Genomic DNA, 16,270 nt, shown 5'->3' with positions numbered 1-16,270 from the left:
TCTTTCCAACCTTGAACTAGTTGACAAACTCTATCCACCAAATATTGAAATTTGTCACTGCTGTCTGCTCCAACTAACAAGGGTAGACCCAAATATTTTTCTGACAATGCCTCCACTAAAATATTAAGAGTTGTGCACACCTCAACCCTTTTATCAACAGAAGTATTTGGACTGAAATATATGCTGCATTTAGCTTCACTTACCATTTGACCGGACGCGTTGCAATATGATTGCAGAATACCCTTTAATGTATTTGCATTAGCCACATCTGCTTTCATCAAAATTAAAGAATCGTCGGCAAATAGAAGGTGTGATACCGAGGGAGCATCATGACAGACCTTCACCCCTTTGATTGCTCCTCTTTCTTCAGCATCCGACAATAAGGCTGATAAACCCTCTGCCACCAACAAAAATAAATATGGGCTAAGTGGATCACCCTGTCGGAGCCCCCGTGGTGGGATCAATCTTTATGTTATCTGTGAATTAAATCTCACTGAATATGTAACATCAAATCCCATTCTGAACATATTTCCTTCAAGAAAGCACCATTCCACACGGTCATATGTTTTGCGCATATCCAATTTTACCGCACAAAGACCATGATTACCCTTCTTCCTTTTAATTCTATGGACACTCTCATAAGCAACCAAAACATTATCAGTTATGAGTCTACCCGGGACAAAAGCACTCTGAGCCTCTCCAATCACCTCGGGTAATATACCTTTCAGCCTTTTAGCCAACATTTTACTTATAACTTTGTAGACCACATTGCACAAAGATATTGGCCGAAATGAGATAATTTCTCTGGTTTGTCCACCTTTGGAATTAACACTATTACTGTGTCGTTCCATCCTTCTGGTATAACTGCAGTATTAACTGCCTCCAATACCTCCTTCACCAAATCCTCTTCTAACATTACCCAGAAACGCTTATAAAAAGCTGCATGCAGTCCATCGGGACCCGGTGCCTTTAGATCACCTATATCAAAAAGAGCTTTTCTCACCTCCTCAGATGTAAATGGTGCGAGAAGGTGATCGTTCATGGCCGGTGTCACTCGAGGTTTTACTTTATCTAGAACCTCCCCATTTGCTACATTAACTTCGGACGTAAAAAAGCCCGAAAAATAATCATTAATCAGAATGGCTAAAGAATCACCTTCAACTATGTTACCATTATCATCAAGCAACATTTTAATTAGGTTTCTTTTCTTCCTTGCTGTAGCAAAATGATGAAAAAATTGGTGTTCTTGTCACCATGTCTCAGCCAAATCGCCCGCCCCCTTTGCAACCAGAATATTTCTTCCCGCTCAAACAGATCCTCTAATATCACCAAGATTTGTCTTTGTCTCTCCAAAGCTTCATCTATCATAGGGCCCCTTCTTAACTCTTCTAATCCTCTAAAATGATTAGTAGCTTGTTTATTCTGTGATACATCTGCCTTAAAGTACTATGTGTCCACAACAATTGGACGGTGATCTGATTTTGTCATACTCTCATTAACCAACGCAGCAAAAGGAAATAAATTTCTCCATTCTGACGAAGACATCGATATGTCCAGCCTTTCCCTAATTTTGCCACGTCTCCATGTATACTTATCACCCACAAATTCCATATCACTTAGGCCGCAATGATCTAGACAGTCCTGGAAATATTGCATAAATCTCATGGGCATTGGATTGCCTCCTTCCTTCTTTGAATTTAATAGAATTTCATTAAAGTCTCCTAGCACAAGCCATGGAATTTTAACCAACTCATGTAAGTCACGTAAATTTGTCCTTGCCGACACCATCCATGAACCCTAACGTTGCCGATCTGAAGGACCGACAAACACACGATGCCATCAACTCCGAGACGCCGCCATGAAGGGCACCGTCGGGGTGGGAGTGAAGTTCCCGTGGAGTTGAGGCAGATTTATTCGCCCGGGCGCTGCTCCCATCACCCCAACGGTGTACCACGACCTATAAATCCAAACCCTAACTACAGAGCGGAGGAACGGGATCCCCATCCCTCCTTTCACCGGAGCAGCAGCCGGAGGGAGAGGGGTCTAGCGCCCTGGCCGGTAGAGATCGATGGAAGAAGATTGCCTTCCTAGTCGTCTGGCTCGTGGCGGCGGCTAGCGTAGGGAAGCGGACCCATGCGAACTAGAACCTTTTTTTTGCGGGGGTAAAAGGAGTATATTACTCAAGAGCAAAGAAGTTTATCCCTACACAAAGTAGGGATGTTACGAGGGCCGGAATGGATCCATACCATAGTTCGTTCCTCTGTCCTCCTGAAGTTTGCTAACGTGTGACTTACATTATTCGGCTATCTAGAAATATGAGTAACACAACACTCCATTAGACCCATGAGACGCTTCACCTCAGAAATTATCATGGCATATTGAGACTGGCCCTGGCCTCAGGCATTGATCATCTGTACTGCTTGTAGACTACACGCGGACTAGAACCTGAAAGCTTAAGTTTGGGTGCTGATATTGTACGAGTACTTGTATTGTAGGCTCGTTCATGCTCCGTGTCACAAAAACATATTAAAAAAAAGGATCGCAATCACAACAAAAATCATATTAAATAATAAATCGCAACAATGTTTGAATTCGCAAAATAGAAGAAAACGCATAACCCCCACGAGAAGCCGCCCAACAGCCCAAAATTTTGGAGCTCCCGCCTGTTCTGTAGAAATTTGCGACCCACCGCGCCACACACCGATCGGCACCGCCCGCCAGGTCATCGATCCGCGGCAACTCTCCCCCGGATCGCCGTTTCGACCGTCCGATCCATCCGAATCGGACGGCAGGCACATGCCTCATCCCACCCCTCGCCTCCTTTAAAATCCCCTTCCCCCTTCTCGCAAATCACAGCACCCATCACCACTCCTCCCCCAATCCCACTCGCGCAGCAGCTCCAAGAGGATCGTCAGCCATGTCCGGGCGCGGCAAGGGAGGCAAGGGGCTCGGCAAGGGAGGCGCCAAGCGCCACCGGAAGGTGCTGCGCGACAACATCCAGGGCATCACCAAGCCGGCGATCCGGCGCCTGGCGAGGAGGGGCGGCGTGAAGCGCATCTCGGGGCTCATCTACGAGGAGACCCGCGGCGTGCTCAAGATCTTCCTCGAGAACGTCATCCGCGACGCCGTCACCTACACGGAGCACGCCCGCCGCAAGACCGTCACCGCCATGGACGTCGTCTACGCCCTCAAGCGCCAGGGCCGCACCCTCTACGGCTTCGGCGGCTAGGCCGCTAGTCCCCGCTGCCAGATGGTCGTCAGTCTTCGTCGCCGCCTGCAGATTCCGATGTGTTAGTCCACCCGTTCCTAGTAGTGTCGCCCTCCCTCAAGAAATCTCAGATGGAAAACGCCTTGTTTCCCCATTTCCTCTGTATGTTTAGCTGAATCATGAAATTATGTAATGAAGATGTTTGCATCCGGAGTTTGAACTGAAACCTGCATCCCTTGTCGTGAATTCTGTGCAAATGCTGCGTTCCTCTTTTTTTGTGTGTAACGATGTGGCACATTTCAGATACTTTTCTTTAGTTTGATCTGTCGTCGATCCTTGACCCGTAGTACAGATTAACATATTGGCAGGGCAAATCAGGTTATCGATTAGTTAAATCCAAGAGCACCATTTCCTCTGGATTTATTTGCAGCACTCTGTTAAGTAGCTAGCTTATCAGCAGAATGATCCATTTCAGTTTTGCTAATTTTGCAATGCTTTAGGAGTGACACAAGAACATCTTGAATCATGGGAACAGCAGCTCCTGGTGTGCTTTTCGGCAGTATAGCTTAGATCCAGTAGCCTGGAAATTCGTTAACAGTAAGTGTCATCTGATCATCTACTGCTTGTGATCCAATGCTTGTGAGTTTGATATTATCTATTTCGGATTATTTGTTTCAGACTTGACATGATTACGGTAAGAATGCTTTCTTCTTTTATGTGATTTCAGATAAAAAGGGGCAAATTGTACAGTGATCAGTGAATCTTGTAATCCTAAAAACAAATAATCTTGATGATTGATAATCTTTTGGGTCAAGGGCCTTGTAAATTGTCTACCAATCTCTTGAGAACACATAATACAGATTGCAAAATCATCATTCCGTCAGAACAGTAATGGGCTTTGTAATACAATTTACTTAAGGGAATCTGCTCCTTAGTGGCATGTACAACTTCAGGAAGTTCGACCGGGATTAGTCTGCATTTCGTACATCAATTTCTAGATTGAGTTGCTATGCTCCACCAAATCCAGAGTGGTGGAGAAATTTGCTGTCTGACTTGTAATGTGTACTCACAACGACCAATTTATGATGTGGTTCGTGTTAACTGCTCATTGGAGATTAAACCGACATTTTGATTGATTACAGATTTCAGTCTATATAAGAAGTCTGCTCATTGGAGATTAAACCTACATTTTGATTGATTATACTCAATATACAGATTTCAGTCTTTTCTGTTTGATGTCAACAGCTTTGACAATCCCACATGAACAACTTCAGGAACGCCTTTATGAAACCGAACACCTAATACAAGAAGGCGACATAATATCACAAACGATCTAAATGGACGGACATACAAGTAGTTTAGACAACAAAGACCCTCTCATTTTGCAAGACCAGCACAACCAACAACTGGCTCTCCAGCTAAAACTATACATGTACACTAGTATGAAAAAGAATGGAAAAATCACTATCAAGTATGGGCAGCAGCAAGATTACCGAAGTATTCCCTCTGTAAAGAAATATAAGAGCGTTGATCTATATGCTCTTATATTTGTTTACGGAGGGAGTAGAATAGAAACGACAAGTTCCGTGGAAAGCTCCGAGCAGTATGAAGCTGTTGGTGCTGCGTCTACCCGATTTGTAGTATCCCAGTCCGGTACAGAGTAGAACAACCATGCTTTTCAAGGCACCCAATACAGCGGTTTAGGTTGCTGTTATAGAGTGAAGGGAACACCAGAGTCGTCGTGTTCTCACATAAATGACAATTCAGTGTTTTTATGTACGCCGTTACAAGTTTAAATAATGTTTTCATATAAATTACACCCACTTCATCTTCTCTAACTCTAGTATTTCTCGGAGATCATGATCGCTTGGAAGAAACAGAGCGCAAATGATGATCCACGTCACTTCACTTTCTGGGAACCGGCACGCTCTCTCTACGAGCAATCTACTTGGAGCTATAGCTGGCCAAATGGGCTGGTTTTTTTTGGGCCGGCCCGTGAGCACGCCGGCACGGCCTGCCTTGGGCCAGACACGGCACAGGCTAAACGGGCCGGGCCCGGCACGCGGCACGCCCTGGGCCGTGTCTGGGCCTGGAGGCTGGGCACGCAGGCCGGCACGACACGACCCGATTAAGTTTTATTTTTATTTTTTTATACATCTATATATAGCCCAACATGTAAAAATAAATTAAAAACGCTCAATTCGTCAAATAATAGGTTAAAAATATGCGGCTCACCGTGCTAAACGGGCCAACGTGCTGGCCCGTTTACTAACTGGGCCGTGCCTGGGCCTGGGGGCGCAGCACGCAGGCCGGCACGGCACGACCCGTATAGTAATCGTGCCCTGGCGGGCCAGGCACGATTACGATGGGCCGGCCCGGCCCGTTTGGCCAGGTATGCTTGGAGCCCCTACTCAGCAGCCAGAACTTGCTAGAAAAAGGCAAAAGATTCAGTATCCCTCTAGCCACTGGTGTCAGTGGACACCAACGATTTCTGAAAACCCTTCAGGCCTCGTTTGATTGGGGAGATTTTGCAGCCTCGGAGTGGAGGGGATCCGAGGGTATTTGGTTAATCCTTCTCTTCCATCCAATCCTCTCAATTACCCACTAATTCCTCCCTCCTCATAAACCCCTCTATTTGGTTAAACCTCCTACAACAACAGCAGCAAAGCAAGCGTCCAGTTCCATGGATGTCTCGAAGGGTTTTCTGTATCACATGGATTGAGGGGGATTCATGGTGAACGGAGAGGATTGACCTTCTCAATCCCCACGTGTCAAATGGGCTGATAAGGATTTCTAAGGATTTTGAACCCTGCGAGGGTATTCCCCTCAAACCTTCCCAAACCTCCTCCACCAAACAAGACCTCACTGATTCAATCTAATCACCGTGATTTTTTGAGAACGTCATCGACAATCTGAGGCACTGCTTAGGCACACTCCGGTGCCGCTTCATTTTTCGCGCCGTCGCGCACGAGCACCACAGAAGCGAAACTGAATTCGTACCACCAAGGAAACGCACAGACAGCGCGGCAACGCGCAGAAAAGGTTTCGAGCTGGCGCCCCACGGAACCAAAATTTTCAGGCGCACCCCCGCCAAGCCTCCCGCCACGTCACGGATCCGCGGCATCCATACCCGGATCGCGGTCTCGGCCTTCCCAATTCCGTGGTCACGCATCGCCTTCCTCCCGCCCCTTTTAACCCCCCTCCCCGCTTCCCCCAAATCGCAGCACCACACCCACAAGCCACCACCGCGCCTCGACCTCCATCCGCTCTCTCAGCTCGAACCAAGGCGAGTTCGTCGGCGACCATGTCCGGGCGCGGCAAGGGAGGCAAGGGGCTGGGCAAGGGCGGCGCCAAGCGGCACAGGAAGGTGCTGCGCGACAACATCCAGGGCATCACCAAGCCGGCGATCCGGCGCCTGGCTCGGAGGGGCGGCGTGAAGCGCATCTCGGGGCTCATCTACGAGGAGACCCGCGGCGTGCTCAAGATCTTCCTCGAGAACGTCATCCGCGACGCCGTCACCTACACGGAGCACGCCCGCCGCAAGACCGTCACCGCCATGGACGTCGTCTACGCGCTCAAGCGCCAGGGCCGCACCCTCTACGGCTTCGGCGGATAGGCGCCCCCCTTCGTCAGCAACTCTGCCCCGCTGTGGCCGCAGACGGGAGAAGTCTGCCATGTCTTATGTTCAGTAGCTGTAGCCGGAACAATGTCACCTGTTCTCCCATCTGTCTATCGCAGAATCTCTCTAGTTACCTTGTAGCTCCATGAGCCCAGTCGTGAAATCGAATATATCGTCTTACCGTGCAAATTCCGCGAGTTCGTCGAGATGTTATGATTTATTTACTGTCCGTTCTTGATTGAGTTCCTACGGTTCTCTGAATCTCCCCACAGCTCTGTGTTAACTGAATCTCTGGAGAGTCGTTTCTCCGAAGAAGGCAGAGTCGCTAACAGCAGCCGGGCTCAAATAGACCAGGCCACAGGCCCACTTATAGCTTCCAAGGCCCACGGCCCGTTCACGCAAGCGCCGCGGTTATTCATTCCGTCTCCGGCACGTTCTCCTCTGCTCCGTCTCCGACGAACTCGTTGCGACACCCAACCAAACCGCGACGCAACGCATCCAAAAAGGGCAACCAACAAAGTTCGCTGCTCCTTTCTCCCACATCTCGCTTTCCGCATCCTCCTCTCCCCACCTTCGCTTTCTGCATCCCCGCTTCCGCCCAAAAAAATCCCCCCTCAATCCCGCCCACTCGATTTCCCCCTGAATCCCCCCCCCCGAACCAACCCGTTGACCCGATCTCCCCGTGTTTTTTTTCAATTCAATTCGTCCGCCGCCGATTTTCCCCCGCTCGTCGTCGAACTGAATCGCGCCGTCCGTGGCGCGGCGGCGGCGGTTGACCCTTTCGCGCTAGGGTTCGGGCTCGGGGACGATGGCCAGCCACGGAGCTGCGCCGGCCGCCGGATCCGACGCCGCGCGCGTCGAGGTATGCCACGTGACCCGCCTGTTGATTTCTATTTTAGTATTTTTTTCAGAGAAAGTGTATTAGGGATGGTTTGGTTCCTGCCATAAGCCCCGTGCATTGGCTTGTTCTTGTCTATTTGGTCTCGGTCCGCTGTAACCAATTCGTAGCTATGGTAATCACTGCGGTTGTAGAGGGTTCAGCCTTGTGATGATATGCTGTGCAATTAATTGCGTGCATGAGATGTGCTCCAACTAAGCTGACGATTGTGGCTTGGAAAATAAAACGATTCTAGCTGATTTTGAGTAACTCATGCAAGTGTTGTTTTGTCGTGTTTTGTGCCAATTTTCCCCTTACATGAGGCGTGACATAAGATATTATTCAATGGCCTTGCTGCAGTATAGTGTGTATAAGCACGTCGTAGGCTGGTGCTGCTTAATCAGTTAATCTTAATTTCACCAATGCTGCGATGCACAACCAAACCATTTTATACCCTACGCAAAACCGAACTTGCCTTTTAGATTAACGCCGCACTGAGGATAACCCTTTTGTAGTTGGTCATTGGTGCATATTAGAATCTATCTGAATGATGATTAATTTTCTTAATGGCAGGTCAGCGGCACAGGCCAGACAAACCAGCCTGCTTATCCGCCTTTAGTTTCTGGGGATCATTCATGGTCCTCTACAACTGGCGCAGCAGCAGCAGGTTCGTGGAACTACCCAGTGGCCAATCAAAGTCAAGACGCAGTATACTATGATCCGCAAAGGGATGTATCGGTTTCAGGAGATAATCAAAATGTGGCGAGCAGTGCGCCTCCTGCTGTACAGTCGACTATGGGCTTGACAAATGCAAGTCATTCTCATGTGCCTTACTCAAGTTCACTTCAGCATGGCTACAATCCTGCAGAATATGCAAACTATTACTATAACTACCCACAAGCAACAAATAGTTGTTCTGTGCAGCAAGGAGGAGCAAACCAACATTCAGGTGCAGCTTATCAGCCTCTTACTTCATTTCAGAATTCTGGGTCTTACGTTGATCCTGCAAGTAACACATATTACAATGCTGGTGGTCACCAGACTGCGCCAGGATATGCAACCACCAACTATTATTATCAGACCGACACTCGTAATGATGGAAGCTCAGCAAACAATTATGCCCAGTCATACCAGAACTACCCATCCTCCGATACCAATGCAGCCCAAAGTTCCAGTACAGTGCCTGCCAATTCTTTCTTATATCAGCAACAGTACAACCAGTGGCCATACTATTACAATCACTCTGTGCCAACTCCTGCTGGCAATCCAGTTGCTGGGAGCAGCAACATAGATAATACAGTCGTTAACACCACTTCTGGTTACTCTTATCCTAGTATGGAGCCACCTCCGCCGGGTACTACACCATGGAAAAGTAATTCAGGTGCTTCTGTTGCACCTCCTGTACAGGTATGTTGCTTCCTTCCACTGTAAATTGTTAGTTACCATATATAGCCTTTTCCATCAGATTCTGCCAATTGTTTCTCACAAGTTTTAGTCTGTCTAGCCATATTCGTTATTCTGGACAATGATTTCTCATAAGCTTTAGTTTGTCTAGCCATGTTTGTTACTCTGGAAACAAAAAATGACTACCTGTTCTATTGGGACTTAAAAAAAGGTGGTTAAAAGGGGAAGTTCCCTCCCTTACCTGTATGTTGTTAGGTAGAAAAATGAGACACCCTGCGGACCGAATGCGGGTGGGTGAGGTTACAACCGTCCACTCTTGCCAACCGAGTACTTGCTCGGTTCTCAATTCTATTGGGACTACTGCAATGTCCCTTCCATTTTTTATAAAATGCCCCTTCTTGTTTGAGAGTTATGTTGTCTGTAGGTCTTTAGGGCCTTTGACATGCTATTTTTGAACCCCTTGAAGTGCGAACTGATAAATAGTAGTATGGCATGTGAATTGTAGCATGTTATTTGCATTTTTTCCACCATGGTAAGAGATTTGCTTTTCACCTAAGTTTTACTACTTTACAGGCTCCAAGCGTTCCAGAACCTCAAAATCAGTACGTCCAACAAGCGCAAGTAACTCCAGGGTTCCAAAACCAGTATGCCTATCAGGCACCAGGTGTCCCAGTGTCTCAGAACTACTACGCCAGCCAGGCACCAGCATACCCACAAAACAATATGAATGTGAATCAAGTACCTTTGAACAACCATGGTGATCAACAGAAGAGTGTAGGTTCAAAAGGTTTAAGCTCAAATATTTTCTCAATCAACCATGTTTTCTGATAAACCTTCAGCCAAATATGCAGGGTTCTTTGACGACAGGTATTTACAGTAGCGAAAACAAAACACAGATTCCGACCATTCCTCGAATTGCTCCTGGTTTCTCTATGGTAATACCAAAGAGTGAGAAGAAAATTGTAGGTGCTGATTTGGCAAAGAAACCTGCCTATGTTAGTGTTTCTGTGCCGAAGAATGATGACAAAGCAGTTCAAAATGGTTCAGACGCTGTAATTTTCTCCTCTCCTTTTTTTTGGTCATCGTTAGTACCTGTTATGGGTTTAGTCTTTGTTTTTGAATCACAAGGTAAGTTATTACCATATATGAAGGCCTAAAGTGCATCTTAATTGGTTAATCCCGACCGTCTTACTTAAATAATGCTGTAAATCTTATGTTTATAACAACACAACTGCGCTAGGTCATATTTTGTGGTATTCGTATTCACCAACATTTTTTTTCATCCCATGTTTAGAGATCTCTCCCTTTTTCGCTGCGTAATTATGCCATGAGGAATCTTAGCCGTTGCAAGGATGAGGCCCAGAGGGCTGCTTGCCAAACCATGATACAACAGGTGAAGTCTCTTTTTATTGGCTTTTGTTAGTTTCCACCATTTGTAAAAGTCGCCATCATTTTATCAATGTCAGTCAGATGGGATAGTTATCTGCCTACACGCCTGTAATAAACCAATGCCTACTCAAGCATTGATGCTATTAAATTAGGACCTCAACTTTCTTAGGTTGCAACAAAACGCAGTTCTATTTTCTAAGCACATCTAAGGACTTGCATTGTACATGCCCTTAGCCATAACAGAGTTGATGTGCTATCCACCCTATATTAATGATATATGCATAATGAAATTGGCATGTTTGATGTCTCAGTGACTACATATGCTGCTATTCACGAGCAAATGCCTGATGTCAGTCCTGTAACTGAAGTTGCTTCAGTTACTGGGCATCTGATTGATTACCGTGTTTCATTTTTTTTCCTTTATTGATTCTCTTGCTTCTGCTACATCATTTGAATGGTTGAAGTTGTTTGATTGGTTTTGTCATATCAGTTTCTCTCTTTTCTTTATGTTTATTTTCAGATCACAAGCAAAGCTATTAGCAATGGAACCCTCCTTACTAAGAATTGGGACACTGAACCGCTGATTCCTTTGCCAGAGAATCTTTTGACCATGACCGAAACAAGGTATGTGCTTCTCTTATATGCCCATCCCTGCCAAAATATAAATAAATTAAATCTGTAAGGTGACAATGCAGTGTTGTTGAGACCTAAATGCATCAGGTAGGGCAATATTGTGGTCTGTTTCTTTGGATTTTTGTGGTACCATACTGCTGTGCTTTGAAAACCTCTATAATGATTGCATTTTTCAGATCATACCATTTCCATATTTTGGTATCATCTTGGACTGACACCCTAGAGAAGTGCTGCAAACTAAGAAAATACCAGAGCATTTTATTATTTTAATAATTGTATAATGACCACTAGATGAGCTTCGGCACTTCTTGGATATTTGTAACACTGATAATTCAAGCAAGAACTGTACAGTGGAGCTAGGGAAGTATTACTTAGTTAATAACAATGAAAATATAAATAAATTAAATCTGTAAGGTGACAATGCAGTGTTGTTGAGACCTAAATGCATCAGGTAGGGCAATATTGTGATCTGTTTCTTTGGATTTTTGTGGTACCATACTGCTGTGCTTTGAAAACCTCTATAATGATTGCATTTTTCAGATCATACCATTTCCATATTTTGGTATCATCTTGGACTGACACCCTAGAGAAGTGCTGCAAACTAAGAAAATACCAGAGCATTTTATTATTTTAATAATTGTATAATGACCACTAGATGAGCTTCGGCACTTTCTTGGATATTTGTAACACTGATAATTCAAGCAAGAACTGTACAGTGGAGCTAGGGAAGTATTACTTAGTTAATAACAATGAAAATATAAATAAATTAAATCTGTAAGGTGACAATGCAGTGTTGTTGAGACCTAAATGCATCAGGTAGGGCAATATTGTGGTCTGTTTCTTTGGATTTTTGTGGTACCATACTGCTGTGCTTTGAAAACCTCTATAATGATTGCATTTTTCAGATCATACCATTTCCATATTTTGGTATCATCTTGGACTGACACCCTAGAGAAGTGCTGCAAACTAAGAAAATACCAGAGCATTTTATTATTTTAATAATTGTATAATGACCACTAGATGAGCTTCGGCACTTCTTGGATATTTGTAACACTGATAATTCAAGCAAGAACTGTACAGTGGAGCTAGGGAAGTATTACTTAGTTAATAACAATGAAAATCTAACCTTGTCTGATTGCGGATCATATTGGTCCTAATGGCTAATGGAATAAAAGAGAAGATAAACAGATTATGGTACATTTCAAGGGTTTACTGGAAATTATTTCCTTAACTGCCGAAGGGTATCCATGCAAGATTTATAAATTGGCATATTATTTATGTGCTTGGTAAACGGCAAGCCATCTAGTTCCATTATTAGGCCTTCTTTCTGTTTCTGCGGTTCCCAGGATCATAGCTTTCTGATTTTTTTTATCCTTTACACCAGTGCAAACAATTCAAGTTCCTTGCCAACATCTTCTACCCCTAAAAGACGGCTGAAAAGTAGGTGGGAGCCTGTTCCGGAAGAAAAGGTTACTGAAAAGGTGGAGCCACTAGCAAAAGCATTGATGAATGGATATGTCCACAATAATTTGAAAGCCCAAAATACGATGGTGAGAACTGGCATGCTGCTCTTGTTAAAATTTTGCCATCAAACAGAACGTACAGAATGGAATCTGCACTGCTATCTGTTGCCTTTAATTTCCAAACTGTCATTATCGATTTATGCATTATCACATGCTTGCATTTATGCTTTAGCGAGCTCTTTCTCTGAAATACCTAATTGCCTGTTATGCAGGGTAACAGTTGGAATTTAGGGAAGTCTCTCCAGTCTCCACATGCACCTTCAAGCAAAATCAGCCACCGGCTTTCCAAGAAGCAAAAGATGGGTAGTTATTCAAGTGTGGTACAAAATGGAAACACTTCAAGTGATAGTGATAAGGAGAAGGACCTGACCAAATATTACGCCAATGCATCAGCATTAGCAAACTCACCAGAGGAAAAGAAACGCAGGGAGCACAGATCTAAGCGTTTTGAGAAGAGTAAGGATTCACCATCAAAGTCAAGAAATTCTGCAGTGAATAAAGATGCCATGGCTCGTATACATACAAGAAGACCCATTTCAGCTCTTGTTACTGGAAGTTATAAAGATGGCAGCAGCTTGGCCGTCGAGGATATGGACTGGGATGCACTGACAGTCAAGGGAACATGTCAAGAAATTGAGAAGCGATATTTACGCCTCACGTCAGCGCCTGATCCTTCCACGGTAATAACACTCACTAATTGTCTTTCATAACTCTAAACCGAAAGGCATTGATAGCATCAGTGCAACATTTTATTTCTAGATGGCAGTCTATCCATTCTACTGTTTGTTTGCTTATTTATCTGAATACGTTCTTTGCAGGTAAGACCAGAACATGTCTTGGAGAAGGCGCTTTCCATGGTTGAAACATCTCAAAAGAATTATCTTTACAAGTGTGATCAACTGAAATCTATTCGCCAAGATCTTACGGTTCAGAGGATCCAGAATGAACTGACTGTGAAGGTAGTCTTCGTTCTTCATGGCATCCAGTTGCCTGGAACTGTGGACCTCATTATATCAGTAACTTGATAAATGCACAATGTCTATATGTCTATTTAAGTTGCTAGTCAGGATACCATACTCGATATACTCCCTCCATTTCTGTATACAAGTCCACTTCATATTTTTTATGCCTACCTTCCCCGGACCCTGCGCAAGCAGGAGCTACGTGCACCGGGCTAACCTTTGACCATTAATTTTACCAACAAAAAGTGAGTTATATGCAGCATGTCATTGGATGCACATTCCAAAGAACTTTCCGATGATATATTTTTGATGACATATAACCCATATTTTATTGAGCAAAATTACAAGTCAAAGTTTAACATGAAAAACGAAGTGTCCTTGTATACAGAAATGGAGGGAGTATTAGTTATCTGGTGCAGACGACCAAAAGAAAATATTTGTTAATGTTCTGCACTGGAAATAAGTTAAGCAATCCATTGTCTTCTAACCTTCAGATTTCTTATTTCAGGTTTATGAAACTCATGCGCGTTTAGCACTGCAAGCTGGTGATCTACCTGAATTTAACCAGGTCAGTTTGTCTTGTCTTATCTGATTCTTTCGAAGTATCAAACAGTGGTGCACATGTTCTGTTTGCTAGCCATTGCAACCAACTTTTTATAGTGTTGTACGGAATGCCCAAGAAGGGTTTTTCTTTCCTATTAGTAGCAATCAGAAGTTTGGTTACACTTTATTAGAGCTTTTCTAGTTATCAGGTTCATCTAGTGTATGCTTTACTAAAAAGAAAGAAAAATATTGCTTTTCTGGTAATGGTTCAGGAATACTTATTGACATTAGAACTTGATGATGTGGCTTTGTAATGAACATATTTGTAATTCAACTGCTGCATGAGTGACATAATTTAAACTATTTCTATGTGCAACCTTTTGCAGTGCCAGTCACAACTGAAGAGGCTATATAGAGAGGGAAACAATGGTTGTTATTTTGAATTCTCTGCCTACAATTTGCTCTGCGTCATGCTACACTCTAATAACAAACGTGACCTGTTGTCATCAATGGCAAGGTATCATTTTGTAAACAGTACCATAGCAACCTATTTAGTTCATAAGTGGACTAAATTTGATATATACATTATTTTCAGCTTGTCAAAAGAAGCCAAACAAGATGGAGCTGTCAAGCATGCCCTTGCAGTTCATGCTGCTGTTTCATCTGGCAATTATGTAATATTTTTCAAATTATACAAACAAGGGCCCAACTTGAACTCTTGCCTCATGGGTAAGGGCAATTTACCACCTTCCAAGTTAATTCAATGCACTTCTGTTTCCGTAAGAGGTTTTGATGTCTGTAGCTCTCTTCAACAGATCTATATGTGGAGAGGATGCGTTTCGAGGCTATAAAATGTATGTCTAGATCATATCGTCCCACGGTACCTGTGGGGTATGTTGCACAGGTTTTGGGATTCTTACTAGATGGGGAGGACAGATTGGAAGAATGTGAAATATGGTTAAAAGCACATGGTGCCGTTCTTTCAGTAGATAACAGTGGAGAATTGCAGATAGACACAAAGGTAATGATCTCTCTCTGGACAATGTAATATACTATACACTCCTTAATGCTATTCCTTGAAGGTATGTTTCACTTCAGTTGTGCAAAGTTGGATTATTGTCTTGTCATAGTGTGCAGGGGGGTGATCTATAACATACTTAATGCAGAACATGCTAATGAAGTGCTTTACAGTGTTGTGCTGAAATGTTGCTAACCTTGTCCAATACTAGAGAACAGTATATTTGTTTTAGGAAATGTAAACTATTTGTTTAATCTATTTTGATGTTCTAATCCTGCATGTTTTTCCCGGCATTACGTTGCATTGCTCCACAGGCTTCTTCTAGTACGCTTTTCATGCCGGAGCCAGAGAATGCGGTTGCACATGGTGACGCGTCACTTGCAGTTAACGACTTCTTTGCACGTACATTGTAGAAGGTGTACACTCATCGGCGTGTTGGTGCATATGGATGCATTGCACATGCTCGGATGAGAATACGCTGTTATGTGCCACAGGAACATGAAATGGATCAGCTTGAGAAGCCCAAGAGTGCTTCTTTGCCTAGAAGGTTGGAGCGAGGATAGAAAGCCACACTGGACTATGGGCATGTCCACTCGATGGCTGCAGTTGCACAGCTCCGGTGAGCTGCCGCAAGGCAAATTCGGAGCATTGACCAACACCAGCGACGGCTACCTGCTGACAGCCACATTTATCTGTCGGGCCGCTATCTGAGTGAAATGTTTACAGAAACCTCATATTTGTTTGTAAAAGTTTTAGAACAACTATAATTTTGTGTTTTGTATCAGGCAATTTATACACTAGGTGTAGGGGAAAAGATAGGGACGAGAAAGATTCGGAAATTTATTTGTAAAACAGACACACAGCCAATCCTCTTAATTTATGAAAACATCTCTTCTTTTTGCCAACGGAATCTGTTGAATGTTGAAGTTTCGGACATGTTGATAAATTCTGCTGAAGCTATTGGACTGTGATAAAAGACGTACGGTGCTGCCGCCGCTTAGAAAATGAAGAGTTTGGTGGAGCATCAAAGCTCAAAAGGCGCAGCAGAACAGGAACAGGAAGATCCTAGACCTGAGGTGTTGCCGTTTGTTGCT

The 16,270-nt window shown here is 44.1% G+C and overlaps 2 protein-coding genes across 5 annotated transcripts; both read left to right on the top strand.

Annotated features, from left to right (window-relative positions):
* The first annotated feature begins 2,849 nt into the window (after positions 1-2,849).
* Positions 2,850-7,016, top strand: LOC125532936. The gene is made up of 2 exons (XM_048696784.1): positions 2,850-3,226; positions 6,216-7,016. The coding sequence occupies exons 1-2, from the start codon at positions 2,918-2,920 to the stop codon at positions 6,822-6,824; spliced, it is 918 nt and encodes a 305-aa protein (XP_048552741.1). The 5' UTR covers positions 2,850-2,917; the 3' UTR covers positions 6,825-7,016.
* A 242-nt stretch (positions 7,017-7,258) lies between these two features.
* Positions 7,259-16,081, top strand: LOC125520955 (SAC3 family protein A-like). Of its 4 annotated transcripts, none has more exons than XM_048686009.1 (14): positions 7,259-7,689; positions 8,278-9,111; positions 9,682-9,882; positions 9,960-10,160; positions 10,403-10,501; positions 11,018-11,121; positions 12,512-12,680; positions 12,866-13,333; positions 13,472-13,612; positions 14,124-14,183; positions 14,545-14,675; positions 14,754-14,887; positions 14,974-15,179; positions 15,491-16,081. In XM_048686009.1, the coding sequence occupies exons 1-14, from the start codon at positions 7,636-7,638 to the stop codon at positions 15,587-15,589; spliced, it is 2,901 nt and encodes a 966-aa protein (XP_048541966.1). In that variant the 5' UTR covers positions 7,259-7,635; the 3' UTR covers positions 15,590-16,081. The 4 variants fall into 4 exon arrangements, with proteins under 4 accessions (XP_048541966.1, XP_048541959.1, XP_048541954.1 ...); XM_048686002.1 differs by having other exon boundaries at positions 9,948-10,160; positions 12,515-12,680; XM_048685997.1 differs by having other exon boundaries at positions 9,948-10,160.
* Positions 16,082-16,270: the final 189 nt, after the last annotated feature.

The sequence above is a fragment of the Triticum urartu genome, chromosome 1 (genome assembly GCF_003073215.2).
Source record: "Triticum urartu cultivar G1812 chromosome 1, Tu2.1, whole genome shotgun sequence".
In the NCBI taxonomy this organism is placed as follows: Eukaryota; Viridiplantae; Streptophyta; class Magnoliopsida; order Poales; family Poaceae; genus Triticum; species Triticum urartu.
Note: the sequence above shows the minus strand (reverse complement) of the source record. Positions and strands in the feature narration are given on the sequence as shown.

Excerpts from the sequence above, each read along its gene's own strand:
- LOC125532936 (XM_048696784.1), top strand. The coding sequence starts at position 2,918 with ATGTCCGGGCGCGGCAAGGGAGGCAAGGGGCTCGGCAAGGGAGGCGCC. Across the intron at positions 3,227-6,215 it reads CCCTCTACGGCTTCGGCGGC|GAAACGCACAGACAGCGCGG; the intron begins TAGGCCGCTAGT and ends CGTACCACCAAG.
- LOC125520955 (XM_048685997.1), top strand. The coding sequence starts at position 7,636 with ATGGCCAGCCACGGAGCTGCGCCGGCCGCCGGATCCGACGCCGCGCGC. Across the intron at positions 7,690-8,277 it reads CCGACGCCGCGCGCGTCGAG|GTCAGCGGCACAGGCCAGAC; the intron begins GTATGCCACGTG and ends TCTTAATGGCAG. Across the intron at positions 14,676-14,753 it reads CTGTTGTCATCAATGGCAAG|CTTGTCAAAAGAAGCCAAAC; the intron begins GTATCATTTTGT and ends CATTATTTTCAG.